Here is a 16512-nt window from a genome sequence, read left to right as displayed (position 1 = left end):
CTGACTTGCACAATAATTCTCAAATATACTTTATCCAAAGCGTATTTTTATTCCTTTTCAGTTTTGCTAAAGCTGGGAGGTATATCTTGGGGTTTGGAGTGAGAAAGACATGTGACATTCTTCAGGTCAATTTACTTCAAAGGTAGCTCTTAGCTCATTGCCATCCAAATATGCAGTTTTTTTTCTGTCTTAAAACAATAAAAAAATTTCTTTTGGCCTTGCTTGCCTGACCAGCCACTATTCATTTCTTTGCCCTCACTAGAAGCAAAATTTATTCAGTTTTCTATACTGTATATTTTCAATTATTCTTTTCCTAGTTTTTCTTAAATCTAAATCTTCCTGCTCCTGACCTCACTATTCCAGCAAAACATGTCTTGTCAAAGTCTCCAATGACTCAATCCTAAAGCTATGATCACTTCTTAGTCCTCATCTTCTCTGATATGTTTATATAATTGACACAGGTCATCACTCTATTCTTTTTTATAGAGATTATTTTCTTGTCTCCTAGTCCAGTGCTTCTCAAACTATAAAATGTGAACAAATCATCTAGAGAATCTTGTTAAAATGCAATACTGATTCAGTTAAAATGCAATTCTGGAGCACAGTTTGAGATTCTAGCTTCTCGGCAATGTTGATACTGCTTTTCCATAGACCACACTCTGAGTAGTAAAGTTCTTGGGTACTTCTGGGTGTCTTTTACCTGTTTTCTATTGAAGCTCACCAAGTTTGGTATTTGATTTTATTCTATTTTCTATGTACACTAACTGTTAGTAACCCCATGACTCAGTCAACAAGTCAATTTATAGCTTAATGCCAGGTCTTTCCCCAAACTCCAGGCTCATAACAGCAACTTCCCACTTGTCATTGCCAATTGGATGGCTAATAAACACCTCAAACTTAACCTAAATAAATTTAACTACTGGTCTCCCTCTCCAAATCTACTCTGTCTGAATCTTTCTCCATCAGCAACTCCATTTGTCTAGTTGCTCAGGCCAAAAACCTTGGACTTAGGTTTGGCTCTATAACTGTCCTGTCTGAACTGCTATCATGTCTCACTTAGATTCCTTCAACAACTTTTAACAAGACTCCTTGCTTTGCCTCTTAGCACCTATGATCTCTTCTTGACAGAATACCTTGGGTAATTATTCAAAATATAATAGGGAATGTCAATCTTCTATTAAAAACCCTCAAGTGGTCTCCCATGTCACTCAGGAAAAAAGCCACACTGCATGGACTTTGAAGTTCTTCATGATCTGATTCAAGGTAACTTTTCTAATTTTTTATCCTTCTGATTCAATTTGACTAACTTACCACACCAGGTTTTTCCTATATTAGAGACTTCTCTAATATAGGAAATATGTTTATCAAACTCTAATATATTAGAGTTCCTTCCATCAGATAAATAATCTCAAATCTACTCTTTGGCTGTCTCCTCTTCATCAAAGATTTGGTCAGATCTCATCTCTATGAAGCTGATCCTGAGCTTCCTTTTTAATCATGCCACCTTCCAGGCATCTGTTTTCCTTCATGTTACTCTAATTTTATCCCACAGCACTTAACACTTTCTAAATACCATATGGCTTCTTTTTTTGCTATTACATGTATTACCTTTGGCTGTCTTTTTCTGTGGAGCTTTCAACTCCATGAGGACAAAAGTTTTCATCAGCTTGGTTCACAAATGTATTCTAAGTAATTAGGACAGTGCCTTGTCAAATAGCCCACAATTAAACATTAGTTGAATGACTTAAAGAGTTTTCCACCTATACACTTTAGTGGGTATGCGTGTAAATAGAGAGATAATATACGAACCCATACAAAACAATTACACAGTTAGGCATAACGTAAGTGCTGAGTGAATTATTACTGTTAATGTGGGAGAAGGTGGTCTAAATAGGTGACTGTATCAGAAAAGGAAGAATGAGCATTTTACTGGCATCATGCTGATTACAGAGAGAATATTTTATATTTTTTCCAAGAATGGTAGAACAAACTTCAAAATCTGGCTCAAATATTTCAAAAAACACATTTTCAATGTCTCAGATTACAAAGTAATCAGATCAATTTTATGTGCGATGTGCATTTGCAATTATGGATTTCATAGCATAATTTCTTTAGAGACACACTTTATAGTTAATAAATTGTGATCATTCTAGGTAAGACATTGCAATGAATTACCAGAATTCCTCAGTACAATTCTTCATTATAATTCTGATGATCATATAAATTGAATGGTATATTACCACAAAAGCTTTCAGTCAAAAAGAATACTCTAAATTCTTTTTTTTTTTTTTAGACGGACTTTTGCTGTTGTTACCCAGACTGGAGTGCAATGGCACCATCTCGGCTCACCGCAACCTCTGCCTTCTGGATTCAAGCAATTCTCCTGCCTCAGCCTCCCGAGTAGCTGGGACTACAGGTGCGCACCACCATGCCCAGCTAATTTTTTTGTATTTTTAGTAGAGACAGGGTTTCACCTTGTTGACCAGGATTGGTCTCGATCTCTTGACCTCATGATCCACCCGTCTCGGCCTCCCAAAGTGCTGGGATTATAGGCGTGAGCCACTGCTCCCAGCCTAAATTCTTAAACATTTCCTGCTCATCACCAAACATCTGATTCATTTACCACTGCCAAAGATTCTATCAGATTTTTCTCCAGTTAGTATTCTTTCTGAAATGCTAGCTACATATTTGAGAATTTAATGCACATTTCTTTTCTTTTTTATGATTTCTATTTTCTCTAAATACTTAAAATAAGCAGTCAGGTTAGTCTGGAACCTTTCCATTTTATTCCTATATAAATGTTTGGTCTTACCTTCTTTGAAGAATATGACAAAAATAGTTGATAAGTTTCATTTTTGGAATATGAAAACCGAAAAGTACCCTGGCCATGTAAAGAACTTTGGGGGCATGTTCCCACACAAGGCACTTCCATTTCAGCTTTTTTTACTTCAGTGGGTGTAAATTTTAGAGCTATCCGTGCATCAAAACTTGATGTCTTATCTTGGATGACACTTTTAAATGCTTCAATTTGTTCTTCATAATGTTCGGTTCTGAAATTTTTCTCACCTTTGGTCTAAAAGAGAATTAAAAGATGTTGTTAAAAATAAGATACAAAACAAAAGGAAAAACAAGCAGAACAGAACCAAACAGAAATCAGGCAATTCTTTGAAAGGCTGTAGAATAAAGGAGTTGAGCAGAAGTGCTGGAGTCAGATTGCTGGGGTTCAAATACAGACTCTGTGACTTTGAAGTGATTATGCAATAATCTCTGTGTGCTTAGTGTTATTCTTAGTCTATAAAACATGGTTATTCCTTATACCTAGCACAAAGGTTCTTATAAAAATTTAGTGAGATAATACATATGAAGGGTTTATAATATAGCAAACTTCATTTTCAACTTATTTTAAGTTCTGGGGTATATGTGAAGGATGTGCATGTTTGTTACATAGGTAAACATGTGCTATGGTGTTTTTTGGTACAGATCAATCCATCACCTGGGTATTAAGTGCAGCATCCATTAGCTATTCTTCCTGATCATCTCCCACCCTCTTCCAACAGGCCCCAGTGAGTGTCTTTCCCCCCATGTGTCCATGTGTTATCATAATTCAGCTCCCACTGATAAGTGAGAACATGAGGTGTCTGATTATTTGTTCCTGTGTTAGTTTGCTGATAATAATGGCTTCCAGCTTCATCCAAGTCCCTACAAAGGATGGGATCTTGTTCCTTTTTATGACTGCACAGTATTCCATGGTGTATATATACCACATTCTTCTTTATCCACTCTGTCATTGATGGGCATTTGGGTTGATTCCAAGTCTTTGCTATTGTGGATAGTGCTGCAATGAACATATGCATGCATATATCTTTATAATAGAATGATCTATATTCTTTCAGATATACATCCAGTAATGAGATTATTGGATCAAATGGTATTTCCGCTTCTAGATCTTTGAATAATTGGCACACTGGCTTCTACAATAGTTGAACTAATTTACACTCCCACCAACAGTGTAAAAGCATTCCCTTTTCTCTGTAACCTTGCCAGCATTTGTTGTTTTTGACTTTTTAATAATTGTCATTCTGACTGGTTTGAGATGGTATCTCATTGTGGTTTTGATTTGCGTTTATCTAATGATGAGTGATGTTGAGCTTTTTTTCATATGTTTTTTGGGCACATGGATGTCTTCTTTTGAGAAGTGTCTGTTCATGTCCTTTGCCAACTTTTTAACAGGGTTGTTTTTTTCCTGTAAATTTGTTTAAGTTTCTTATAGACTCTGGATATTAGACCTTTGCCAGATGGATAGATTGCAAAAATGTTCTCCTGTTTTATAGGTTGTCTGTTTCTTTTGCTGTGTAGAAGCTCTTTAGTTTAACTGGATCCCATTTATCAATTTTTTTTGTTGTTGTTGAAATGGCTTTTGACATTTTCATCATGAAACCTTTGCCCATGCCTATGTCCTGAATGTTATTGCCTAGATTTTCTTCTAGGAACTTTATAGTTTTTGGTTTTACATTTAAGTCTTTACTCCATCTTGAATTAATTTTTGTATAAGGTGTAAGGATGGAGTTTCCGCATATGGCTAGCCAGTTCTCCCAGCACTATTTATTTAAGAATGAATCCTTTTCCCATTGCTTGTTTTCATCAGATTTGTTGAAGATCAGATGGTCGTAGGTTTGTGGTCTTATTTCTGAGGTATCTATTGTGTTCCATTGGTCTAAGTGTCTGTTTTTGCACCAGTACCATGCTCTTTTGATTACTATAGCCTGCTAGTATAGTTTGAAGTCAGGAAGTGTGATGCCTCCAGCTTTGCTCTTTTTGCTTAGCATTGTCTTGGCTATACAGGTTCCTTTTTGTTTTCTTTTTTCTTTTCTTTTTTTTTTTTTTGAGACCGAGTTTCGCTCTTGTGACCCAGGCTGGAGTGCAATGGTGCGATCTCGGCTCACCGCAACCTCCGCCTCCTGGGTTCAGGCAATTCTCCTGCCTCAGCCTCCTGAGCAGCTAGGATTACAGGCACACGCCACCATGCCCAGCTAATTTTTTTTTGTATTTTTTTTAGTAGAGACGGGGTCTCACCATGCTGACCAAGATGGTCTCGAGCTCTTGACCTCATGATCCACCCGCCTCGGCCTCCCAAAGTGCTAGGATTACAGGCTTTAGCCACCGCACCCGGCCCCCTTTTTGTTTTCATGTGGAGTTTAAAATAGATTTTTTTTTCTAATTCTATGAAGAATGTCAGTGGTAGTTTAATAGAAATAGCATTGAATCTATAAATTACTTTGGGCAATATGGCCATTTTCACAATATTGATTCTTCCTATTCATGAACATGAAATGTTTTTCATTTCCTTATGTCATCTGACTTCCTTGAGCAGTAGTTCTTGAAGAGGACCTGAACTTGCTTTGTTAGCTGTATTCCTAGGTATTTTATAGGTTTTGTAGCAATTGTGTATGAGAGTTAATTTATGATTTGGCCCTCTGCTTGCCTGTTGATGTATAGGAATGCTAGCAATTTTTGCATGTAAATTTTGCATCCTGAGACTTTGCTGAAGTAGCTTATCAGCTTAAGAAGGTTTGGGGCTGAGACAACGGGGTTTTCTAAAAATAGAATCATGTCATCCACAAACAAAAATAATTTGACTTCCTCTCTTCATATTTAAATACTCTTTATTTCTCTCCTCTGCCTGATTACACTGGCCAGAATTTCCATACTATGTTGAATAGGAATGGTGAGAGAGTGTAACCTTGTCTTGTGCTGATTTTCAAGAAGAACGCTTCCAGCTTTTGCCCATTCAGTATGATATTGGCTGTGGGTTTTCATATATGGCTTTTACTATTTTGAGTTATGTTCCTTCAACACTAAACTTTCAATTAAGGCTTTTTTTTTTTTTTTTTGCCAACTTGGCTGTTGTCAGGTTGTTATCAGTGAGAGAGTATTTATTATAAGTGGTTCAATTCTCTTTTTAGAGATCTTCTTAAATAGGTGTAACTTTTGTCTGGGAAGGGGACACCTGTCTCTCAGACAGTGGCATAGATTGGATTTAGTAGAATGTATTGAGTGGCTGTTCTGCATGGGAAACCTAAAGTTATTACTGTCTCATGAAAAGACTGAGATGTATATAGTTATATTTAAAATAAGACATGTTGAAGAAAATGCCTAACATAACAGGGAAGAGCAACCTAACCATTGCCACTTCCCTGCTTAGATCCTTCCAATGTCTTTCTAATGACTTTAATATAGGTGAAACTAGATTTATTCCTAGTCAGAGTCTCTCCCTGACTGTGCATTAGCCATCTAGTGTTCCATGACCCAGGCTGTTCTTACCATAGGTCCCTTTTATGCTGCTTTTACTTTCTGGGATGTTTTCTTACTCTTTTCTCCCAATCCTCCTATAACATACACATCACACACACACTGTCACACATACACACAAAACATAGGCCTCAGGTTGATTAATTCCCACTCATATTTCAAGTCTTACCTGAAGCATCACTTCTTTAGGAAAGCCTTTTCTGATAAAACAGACTAACAAATCTTTTTGCTACAAGCTTTTATGGCTCTGCTTTTAAAACAAAATAAAATGAAAACCACTTTTTTTTTTTTTATAATTACCTATTAAATAAAACTGAAGCCTTTGACTCTAGCTATACCTCACGACCCTACAGATACAGGGTCCAGGCCTAACCAGTGCTAGTCCAGCCTCTGTGGCCATAGGCTCCAGGACAACCTCATGAACTCAGGTTCCAGCCTCAATCCAGGCTTCAGACAGGCCCAGAATGAGGCTGGTCCCTGTAGCCCCAGACTCCAGGATTTTACTTGCAGACTAAGCCTCCAGCTACACTTCAATGCCAGATCAGCACCCATATGCCTGAGCTCCAGGACAGCCTCCATGGCCTTAGGCATGAGGCCAGCACCTAGGACTTTGGGGTGATTGTTCTCAAAGGCTGGTCTCTACAGATGCAGGCTCGTTTTACCCAGTTCCACAATGGCCACTGAAATCCAAAAATCAGGCCCAAGACCAGCAATCTAACCTCTAGGCCCATCCCAGTGCCAAGTCAGCCTGATTGACCCCAGGCTCTAGGCCAGCCTTCATGAATTCAGGCTCCAGGATAGTCCTTACAGCCTCAAGATCCAGTGAACCCACAGTCTAGGCCCACTCCTGTAGACTCCAGTGCTAGGCTGACCTCTATGGATACAGGCATCAGGCTCATTTCAGCAGACCCAAGCTCCAGGCCTTCCCCAGTGAACCAAGGAACCAATCACATCTGCCCAAGGACTCCAGCATCAAGCCTGCTTGTGGACCATGCCAGACAACTTGCCCAGAATCTCTGAACAAACTGACAAATGAAGGGTTACCCCTGCTGAAGTCAGTCTTTAAGGAATGGAATAAGTGCTTACTTCTTCAAAGGCCTAGATATGCATGGCCACAGGGATCACAAATAATCAGGGAAACATGACACCACCAAAGGAACAAAATATAGCACCAGTAACTGACCCTAAAGAAGTGAAAATTTACAAACTGCCTGAGAAAGAATTCAAAACAATTATCTTAAAGAAGCTTAGTGAACTGCATGAGAATACAGACAGAAGACCAGATGAAATCAGGAAAAAAAATACATGAACAAAATTAGAAGTTCAATAAAGAGACAGAAAGTACACACACATAAAAACAAACAAACAAAAATTAGGGAGCTAAAGAACACAATAGTTGAGCTGAAAAATTTCATAGTGAGCTTCAATAGCAGATTCCATGATACAGAAGAAAGAATCATGAGCTCAAAGACAGTTCATTTGAAATTACCAATCAGAAAAACAAAAAGTAAAAAAGTATAAAAAATAATGAAAAAGTTCTGTGGGAACTATGGGGCACCATCAAGTGAACCAGTATATGTATTATGGTGCCCCAGAAGGAAGAGAGAAAGGCAAAAGTGCAGGAAGCTTATTTAAAGAAATAATGACAGAAAATTTCTCCAAAGGGGAGAAAAAAAGGAGCATCCAAGTCCACGAAGCCCAAAGAACCTCAAATAGACTAAATATGAAGATATTTTCATGAGCCACATTATAATCAAACCCAAAAGTCATATGACAAAGAGAATTTTGAAAATGAGAGAAGAACAACTCATCACATACAAGGTAGTTCACATAAGATTACTAGCTAATTTTTCAGAAAAAGTCTTGAATCCAGGAAAGCAAGATGATATATTCAGAGTAATGGAAGAAAAGTAAACTGCCAATCAAGAATAGTATACTTGGCAATTCTGACCTTCATAAATGATGAAGGAATAACAAATTTCCCAGAGAAACAAAAGCTGTGGAAGCTCATTACCTCTAGACCTTCCTATAATAAATGCTAAAGGGTTGAAAGAAAAGAATAGTAATTCATAACACAAAAAATGTATGAAATTATAAAATTCACTGGTAAAATTTAAGTATGTAGTCCAATTCAGAATACTCTCACACTATAATGGTGATGTACAAATCAAGCCTATCTGTAGTATGAAGATTAAAAGACAACACTATTAGAAATAATAATAGCTATCATAATTTGTTAAGAAATATATAATATAAAAAGATGTTAATTGTGACATCAAAAACAAAATGCGGCGAGAAAAAGGGTAGAAGTTTTGGAAATGTGATTGAATTTATGTCGCTAACAGCTTAAAATAACCTATCATAACTATAGATATTTTATGTAAGCTGCATGGTAACTCATGAAAGCCACAAAGCAAACACCTATAATAGACACAGAAAACATAAAAAGCAAAGAATTAAAGCATATCAGTACAGAAAATTATCTACTCACAAAGGAAGATAGTAAGAGAGAAAGAAACAACCAGAAAATATATACAAAACAGGGCCACGTGTGGTGGCTCACACCTATAATCTTAACGCTTTGGGAGGCTGAGGTGGGCGGATCACACTGAGGTAAGAAGTTCAAGACCAGCATGGCCAACATGGTGAAACCCCATCTCTACTAAAAATTACAAAAATTAGCTGAGTGTGGTTGTGGGCACCTGTAATCCAAGCTACTCAGGAGGCTGAGGCAGTAGAATAGCTTGAACCTGGAAGGCAGAGGTTGCAGTGATCCAAGAATGTGCCACTGCACTCCAGCCTGAGTGACAAGTGAGACTCTGTCTCAAAATATATATATATATATATCCTAGCATTTTGGGAGGCTGAGTTGGGTGGATCACGAGGTCAAGGGATCAAGACCACCCTGGTAAACATGGTGAAACCCCATCTCTATTAAAATACAAAAAATTAGCTGGACATGGTGGCACATACCTGTAATCCCATCTACTCAGGAGGCTGAGGCAGGAGAATTTCCTGAACCCAGGAGGCGGATGTTGCAGTGAGCCGAGATCGCCCCATTGCACTCCAGCCTGGGTAACAAGAGTGAAACTCCGTCTCAAAAAAAAAAAAATATATATATATACACATACATACACACACAAACACACATGTACAAAACAACCAGAAAACAATGAACAAAATGGCAGTGATTGGTCCTTACCTACCGTTAATTATCTTAAATGTAAATCTTAGATGTACTCAGTCAAGAGACGCAGAGTAGCTAAATTAATTAAAAAGCAGGCCCCAATTATTATGTATGCTGCTTATGAGACTCACTTCACTTATAAGTTCCAAAATAGAGCAGGGATAGCTAAACATATCAGATAAAATTTTGACTTCTCAAAACTGTAAGAAGAGACAAAGATCATTATATAATGATGAAGGGATCAATTTAGCAAGAAGATATAGTAATTTCAGATTTCTAGGCATCCAACATCAGAGCACCTAAATGTATACATTAAATATTAATAGATCTGAAGGAAGAGACAAACAGCAATAAAATAATAGTAGAAGATTTTTTAATACTCTACTTTCAACAACAGACAGGTCATCTAGAGAGAAAATTATGAAAGAAACATTGGAACTGAACTACACTTTTGTCCAAATGGACCTAAAAAATATACACAGAACATTCCATCCAGTAGTAACATAATACATGTTCTTATCAAGCACACATGGAACATTCTTGTGGATAGATCATATATGAGGCCATAAAGCAAGTCTTCAACATTTTAAGACTATTAAAATAATATTGAAGATCTCTTCTGACCACAATGGAATGAAGCTCGAAATCAATAACAGGAGAAATTTTGGGAAACTCACAAATATGGAAAAATTAAACAACATGTTCCTGAACAGTAAATAAGTCAATGAAGAGTTTAAAAGAAAAGTTTAAAGATATTTTAAAATAAATAAAAATGAAAATGCAACATCCCAAAACTTAGGGGATACAGTGTAAGCAGTTCTAAGAGAAAAGTTTATAGCAATAAATGCTTACATAAAAAAAGAATTTCTCAAATAAACAATCTATTGTTACATCTTAAGGAAGTAGGAAAAGAAGAACAAACTAAGCTTACTAAAACTAAAGTTAATTGAAGTAAGAGAATAAAGATCAGAGCAGAAATAAAGAAAATAGATCGTAGAAAAACAACAGAAAGACCAACAAGACCAAGAGTTTGTTTTTAAAAAAGACAAACAAAATAAACAAATCTTTAGCTAGGCTAACTCAGGAAGAAAACAGAAGACTCAAATAAAATCCGGAATGAAAGTAGAGACATTACTGTTGGCTCTTCATATCTGCAGGTTTTGCATCCATAGATTCAACAATCATTGAATCAAAAATATAGTTGGGCCTATGATGGTTGCAACTGTACTGAACATGTACAAACTATTTCCCTTGTCATTCTCCTCTAAACATTACAGTATAACAATTATTTAAATAGCACTTACATTACTTAGGTATTCTAAGTAATCTAGAGATGATTTAAATTGTACTGGAGGCTGAGCATAGGATATATGCAAATGCCACACCATTTTTGTAAAGGACTTGAGCATCTAAGGATTTAGGTATTTGTGAATGGTCCTGAAACCAATTCCGCATAGATAGTGAGGGACAACTGTACAACTATTGTCACAGAAATACAAATAAACATATTATTATGAACAATTGTGCACAAAGAAATTGAATAACCTAGAAGAGATGGATACATTCCTAGAAACATACAACTTATCAAGACTGAACTATGAAGAAATAGAAAATTGAGAGCAATAATGATTTAAAGGATTGAATCAGTAATACAAAAAGTCTCCCATGAAAGAAAAACCCAGAATCTGAAGGCCGAATTCAGACACACTGCTGAAGTCTACCAGATATTTAAAGAAGAACTAATGCTAGCCTATCTTAAAATATTCCAAAGAATTGAAGAAGAGTCTTAAAATATTCCAAAGAATTGAAGAAAAGGGAATATTTCCAAATTCGTTTTATAAGACCAGCATTACCCTGATACCAAAGCCAAATAAGAACACTACAAGAAAAGAAAATGACAAGCCGATATCCCTGATTTATGTATGTGTGTGTATATGTATATATATCTTCAATAAAATATAAGCAAACTGAATTCAGAAATAAAATAATCATACACAATAATCAAGTGAGATTTATATGTAGGGTGCAAGGATAGTTTAACATATGCAAATCAATCAGTGTGATACACCACATTAATGGAATGAAGGATAAAAATTATATGTTCAGCTCAATAAATACAGAAAAAGCATTCAACAAAATTCAACACCATTTAAAGGTCAGAAAAACTCTCAACAAACTAGATATAGAAGGAATGTATCTTAACTATAATAAAGGCCATATACAACAAGCCCACATTGAACATTACACTCAGTGGCTAAAACTGAAACTTTTTATCAGACATCAGGAACAAGACAAGGTTGCTCACTCTGTTTCTATTTAAAGTAGTACTAGAAGTTTTAACCAGAGCAATTAGGCAAAACAAAGCAATAAACAGCATTTAAGTCAGAAAGAAAGAAGTAAAATAGTCTACAGAGGACATAATCTTTTATGTAGAAACCCTAAGGATTCCACCTGAAAAACAAGACAAAAAAAGTTAGAACTAACAAATTCAGTAAAGTTGCAGGATACAGAATCAACATGCAAAAGTCAGTTGCATTTCTACTCACTAGCTACAAACTATCTGAAAAAGAATCTTTTAAAAATAGCATTTACTACATTATTAAAAAGAATAAAATACTTTTACTCTTTTTCAGGAATAAGTTTAACCAGAGGTGAAAGATCTGTGTGATGAAATTCATAAAACATTGATGAAAGAAATGGAAAATATACAAATCAATGGAAAGATAAATAATATTCATGGATTGGAATTATTAATATTGTTAAAATATTAATACTGCCCAATATGATCTGCAGACTCAATGTAATCGCTATCAAAATTTTATGTCATTTTCCACAGAAATAGAAAGGACAATCCTAAAATTTGTATGGAAACACAGAAAATCTCAAATGGCCAAAGCAATCTTGAAAAAAAAAGAACAAAACTGGTGGCATCTTGCTTTCTGATAGAGGGAGTGTAATTTGTAGGTACCTGCACTTGTATCTGAAATGACTAGAAAGGAAATGGCATAAGGCAACGTATCCTAGAGAGATGGATACGTTCAGCAGTATAGAGGCCCACTTTCAAATATAATATATTGTTGGTCAGGGTATCAATTAAGATGCTTTTAAATGATTCAAGAAGTAGCCTTTCTCACTATGCCAGGATGGTAGCAGCAAGTACAGCCTGAAACTTTAAGGATGAGGTCATCCCAGAAAGCATAGGAACAAAAGCTGAGTTGGGAAATGCAAAAATCCATCCATGCAAAAAGAAGTCTAGGCTCAGTGTTAAGCATTCAGAAATGGACCAGTACTTGTAACCATCAGAGAGAAAAGCAAAAGTCTTAGAAGAGAGGCCAAGGGGCAAGATTACAGAAAGGAGAAAAACACAAAGATGGAAGCAAGTTTCTTTATGAGTACTAAAGAAACAGGTGTTGGAAAAGCTAGATTCAGAGAGAGAAGGTCAAGGGACTTGCATGTTCTAGGAGGCCAGACATATTATAGGGGTCAATTGAAGTTATCCTCTTTAAGAATGTGTTCATATAATGCTTCTTGAGAAGAAATAAACATTACTTATGGCACTAAAAATGGAAAAGATAGACACAATGAAGAAGTATTTCAGAGTTCAAGTGGTGGGGGTTTGGAGAGCAATTGTAAATACAGAGTAAGTAGAAAAAACTGTTGAAGACGTCATTAAAATTTTATTTGTACAAATGGATAATAAAACCATAAACCACATATTATTTATTATTAAAGCCATTTCTCACTAATTGAGAAGAAGAAATCTATGAAGAGCAGATTCATTGTAACCAGTTGAGACACTCCTCTGCCAGAACCATCTAGCCAAGCGACTCTCACATTCTTAACCCTTTAGTCATTAAGTTTTGGAGTAATTTGACAGTAAAGGATAACAAGTACAATTCATCTCTATTATCTATAGAAGATTTTTTTTCTCTGCCTAAATCTGAAATGTTTGTGTGCTCTAGGACTTCACTCGCTGTGTTCTTCTCTTCTCCCTCATTATACACTTCTTGCGTAATGTCAGGCACCCTCACTCAATGATTGCCAGGCATGGTGGCTCACGCCTGTAATCCCAGCACTTTGGGAGGCCAAAGCAGACAGATCACAAGGTCAGGAGTTTGAGACCAGCCTGACCAACATGGTGAAACCCCATATCTACTAAAAATACAAAAATTAGCCGGGCATGATGGCACATGCCTGTAATCCTAGATACTCAGGAGGCTGAGGCAAGAGAATTGCTTAAACCCAGAAGATGGAGGTTACAGGCGGGTGACAGAGCAAGACTTCGTTTCAAAAAAAAAGAATGCAATGATCATGTACATGTTAATTGATACCCAGATCTCTTTATACAATTTAGATAATTCTCTTCATTTTGATTTAAATAATCTCCTTGTTGTGGGATAACTTCATCTAATATCATACAGATACTCAAGCTCAAAATTATCAGCATTCAAATCATTATCTTGTTAGAACCCACTCCTTCTTTGGCAGATTTCCTGTACAGCCGACTTCCATATCTCTTTTGATGGCCTACAACTCACTGCGTGTGTGCGCTTGACTTTTTTTTTGGCTTTTCATTTTTATAGGGTCCATCTATAGAAAGTTTAGTTTGTGACAGGCCCTGTTCTAATCACCTTACAGTTATTAACACATTTAATCTCTCTGATACTCTATGAAGTGTGTGTTATTATCATCCCATTTTATGATGAAAACTGAGATTCAGGAAAGATAACTAATTTGCCTAAATTCACATAGATTATAAGTTGAGGAACTTAACAAAATTTAAAGCCAGAGAGTCTTAATTCAGAACCTTGTGACTGATTATATGCTACACTATCTCCAATTTATTACTAGTCTCTTAATTCTTAAATATGCTGGATTTCATCTCTTCCTCTTCATCTCTACTATTACAGATCCAGATTAGCCTTTCACCATCTGTTTCTTGGACCATAAAATAGCCTCCTTCTGTTCTCATCACCTCTGGTCTTGTTCCCTTAACATTTATTTCTACAAAACACAAAGTTCTAAAATGAAACTCTCAGTATCTTGCTCTCTGGAGTGGCTCCCTCATTATGGTCAGGACTATGCTCAGAGTATTTACCATGGCACATGAGTGCCTTCATGATTTGACCCCTGCCTATGACTTCAACCTTGAATCCATGAGTTTATTTGTAGAACAGAGTCCCTTTCAAGATAGCAGTTTCTATAGGGAAAGTCTACGTATTTTCCACTTGAGAAACATCAGCATAGGATAAATTACCAGGTATGTAATAAGCTTTATCTGCTGCTAGATTTTCTAAATGGGCTTAAGTTTCCAGAAAGAATAGTTGGAATGTTTATTAAGCCTCTGCTTGCAGTTTTGCTGTCAACTTTAATGGCAATTCCAATTAAGTATTTATTTGTTTAAAGTTCTTTGCCTTCATTAGAAATATTAACCTAGGATGTTAATATGCTGGTATGCATTTTTTATTCATTCAATAGGCATTTATTTAGCATAGTAATAGCTAAATTATTTAGCATAATATTAGTTTTTCAGGATTCTGTGGTAAATAAAGGACTGGGATATCAACTAAAAAGTAGTTATTATACAGCAAAATATATATCAAAATAGAGAAGAAAGCAAAGTATATTGCATTTATTTATAGGAGAAGCATTTTAGAAGATGGAGGATTCAGAGGAGAAAGCTGATGATGGAGTGGCAATCAAAAATCAGATCAGGAACTACTTTGTACTCCTTGTCAAGGAGATTGACTGCTACACTGTAGGCTATAGATAGACACTCACCAAATTTAAGCTGCAGGAGGATGATCAGATTTACTATCTTTACGTTGAAATGTGGAGAATAAATTGATGTTGAGAAAAACTAGAGTCTGTAAACTAAGAAGACTATTTTGAGTCATTCCTAGATGAGAAATCATGGAAACTTAAGGCAGTGGCAGTAGGAATGAGGAATAAGAAAGAGATGTAAAGATTTTAATAATAGAACTTGAAGATTGATTGGATATTGTAAGTTTTGAGGGAGATGAGTCTGTAAAGAATGTCTTAAGGAAGGATTTCAGGTTTTGAGTTTGATGACTAGGACAATATTATTTCCGCTTACCAAGACAGAGAATTCAAGAGCAAGAAGCAGGAAATTGGGAGTAAGACTGGTTATCAGCTTCAGGTATATTGACTCTGTGACAACGGCAGAGGTACAAGTATCCAGCTCAGAGAGAGATTTGGGCTGGAAACAAAGGATTTGTATGCCATCAGAATAGAGTGAGAATTGAAGCCATAGGAGAAAATGAAATAACTCAAGAAGAATATAGAGAGAGAAATTAGTGAAGCAAGGTATGGACTCTAGAAAGAGTTAATCACTGCTTAAGGTTTCTCCTAAAGGGAGCTCCAAAGAAGCTTGAGTAGACTTAAAGAGGGTTGAAAAATGAATAGACATGGGATAACAGAGAGTGGGGAATAAATGCAACGCACATACATTGAGATAGCAAGTGTAGACGATATGGGTATTTCTTCACTTGTTTGTTTTAGATGAGACCCTTGAAAAATATTTATATATGAAGGCCAGAGTGGAAGGAAAAAAAAGGAGAAGTTGAATGGAGGCTAAGCAGAATGTCTAGCAAGGTACTTGAAGTGGGATCCAGGCTAGAGAGGAGAAAGAATAGCTTCCTACTGAGAGAACAGAAGGAGATAAGGATGGACTGAGTAACAAAGTAAGTAAGTACACAGAATAACTTTGGAGAAACAACTGGGAACGTTCCTGCCTATGCCTTGGGTATTCTCTGTCAAGTTGGAGTTAATGTCATCTGCTGGACCCAGGATCAAGATGGTCACGTAAGAGGCTTGAGGATGTTGCTGAAAGATCATTATTCCTGTGAAGAATGGGAATGAGGAAAGCCTCAGGCGGTGTCACGGACCTACTGAACGGTGTGGAGGACCCAGTTGGGATTATAATGCTACCCATCTTTGTGTGAGCATAATTTTCTCTTTAGTGCTCAGTAATATAAGTTTACAAGTAGGGCAGA

At 36.3% G+C, this 16512-nt stretch overlaps 1 protein-coding gene across 1 annotated transcript in view; it reads right to left on the bottom strand.

Moving 5' to 3' along the window:
* The window catches only part of C9 (complement C9), a 78336-nt gene that overhangs the window by 27195 nt on the left and 34629 nt on the right, over positions 1–16512 (bottom strand). Inside the window, exon 6 of the mRNA XM_002745043.7 lies at positions 2813–3073. Coding sequence (XP_002745089.4) covers positions 2813–3073 — 261 coding nt within the window. The remainder of the gene's footprint in view (positions 1–2812; positions 3074–16512) is intronic.

Source organism: Callithrix jacchus, chromosome 2 (assembly GCF_049354715.1).
Source record: "Callithrix jacchus isolate 240 chromosome 2, calJac240_pri, whole genome shotgun sequence".
Taxonomy (NCBI): domain Eukaryota; kingdom Metazoa; phylum Chordata; class Mammalia; order Primates; family Cebidae; genus Callithrix; species Callithrix jacchus.
This window is presented reverse-complemented; position numbering and strand designations above follow the sequence as displayed.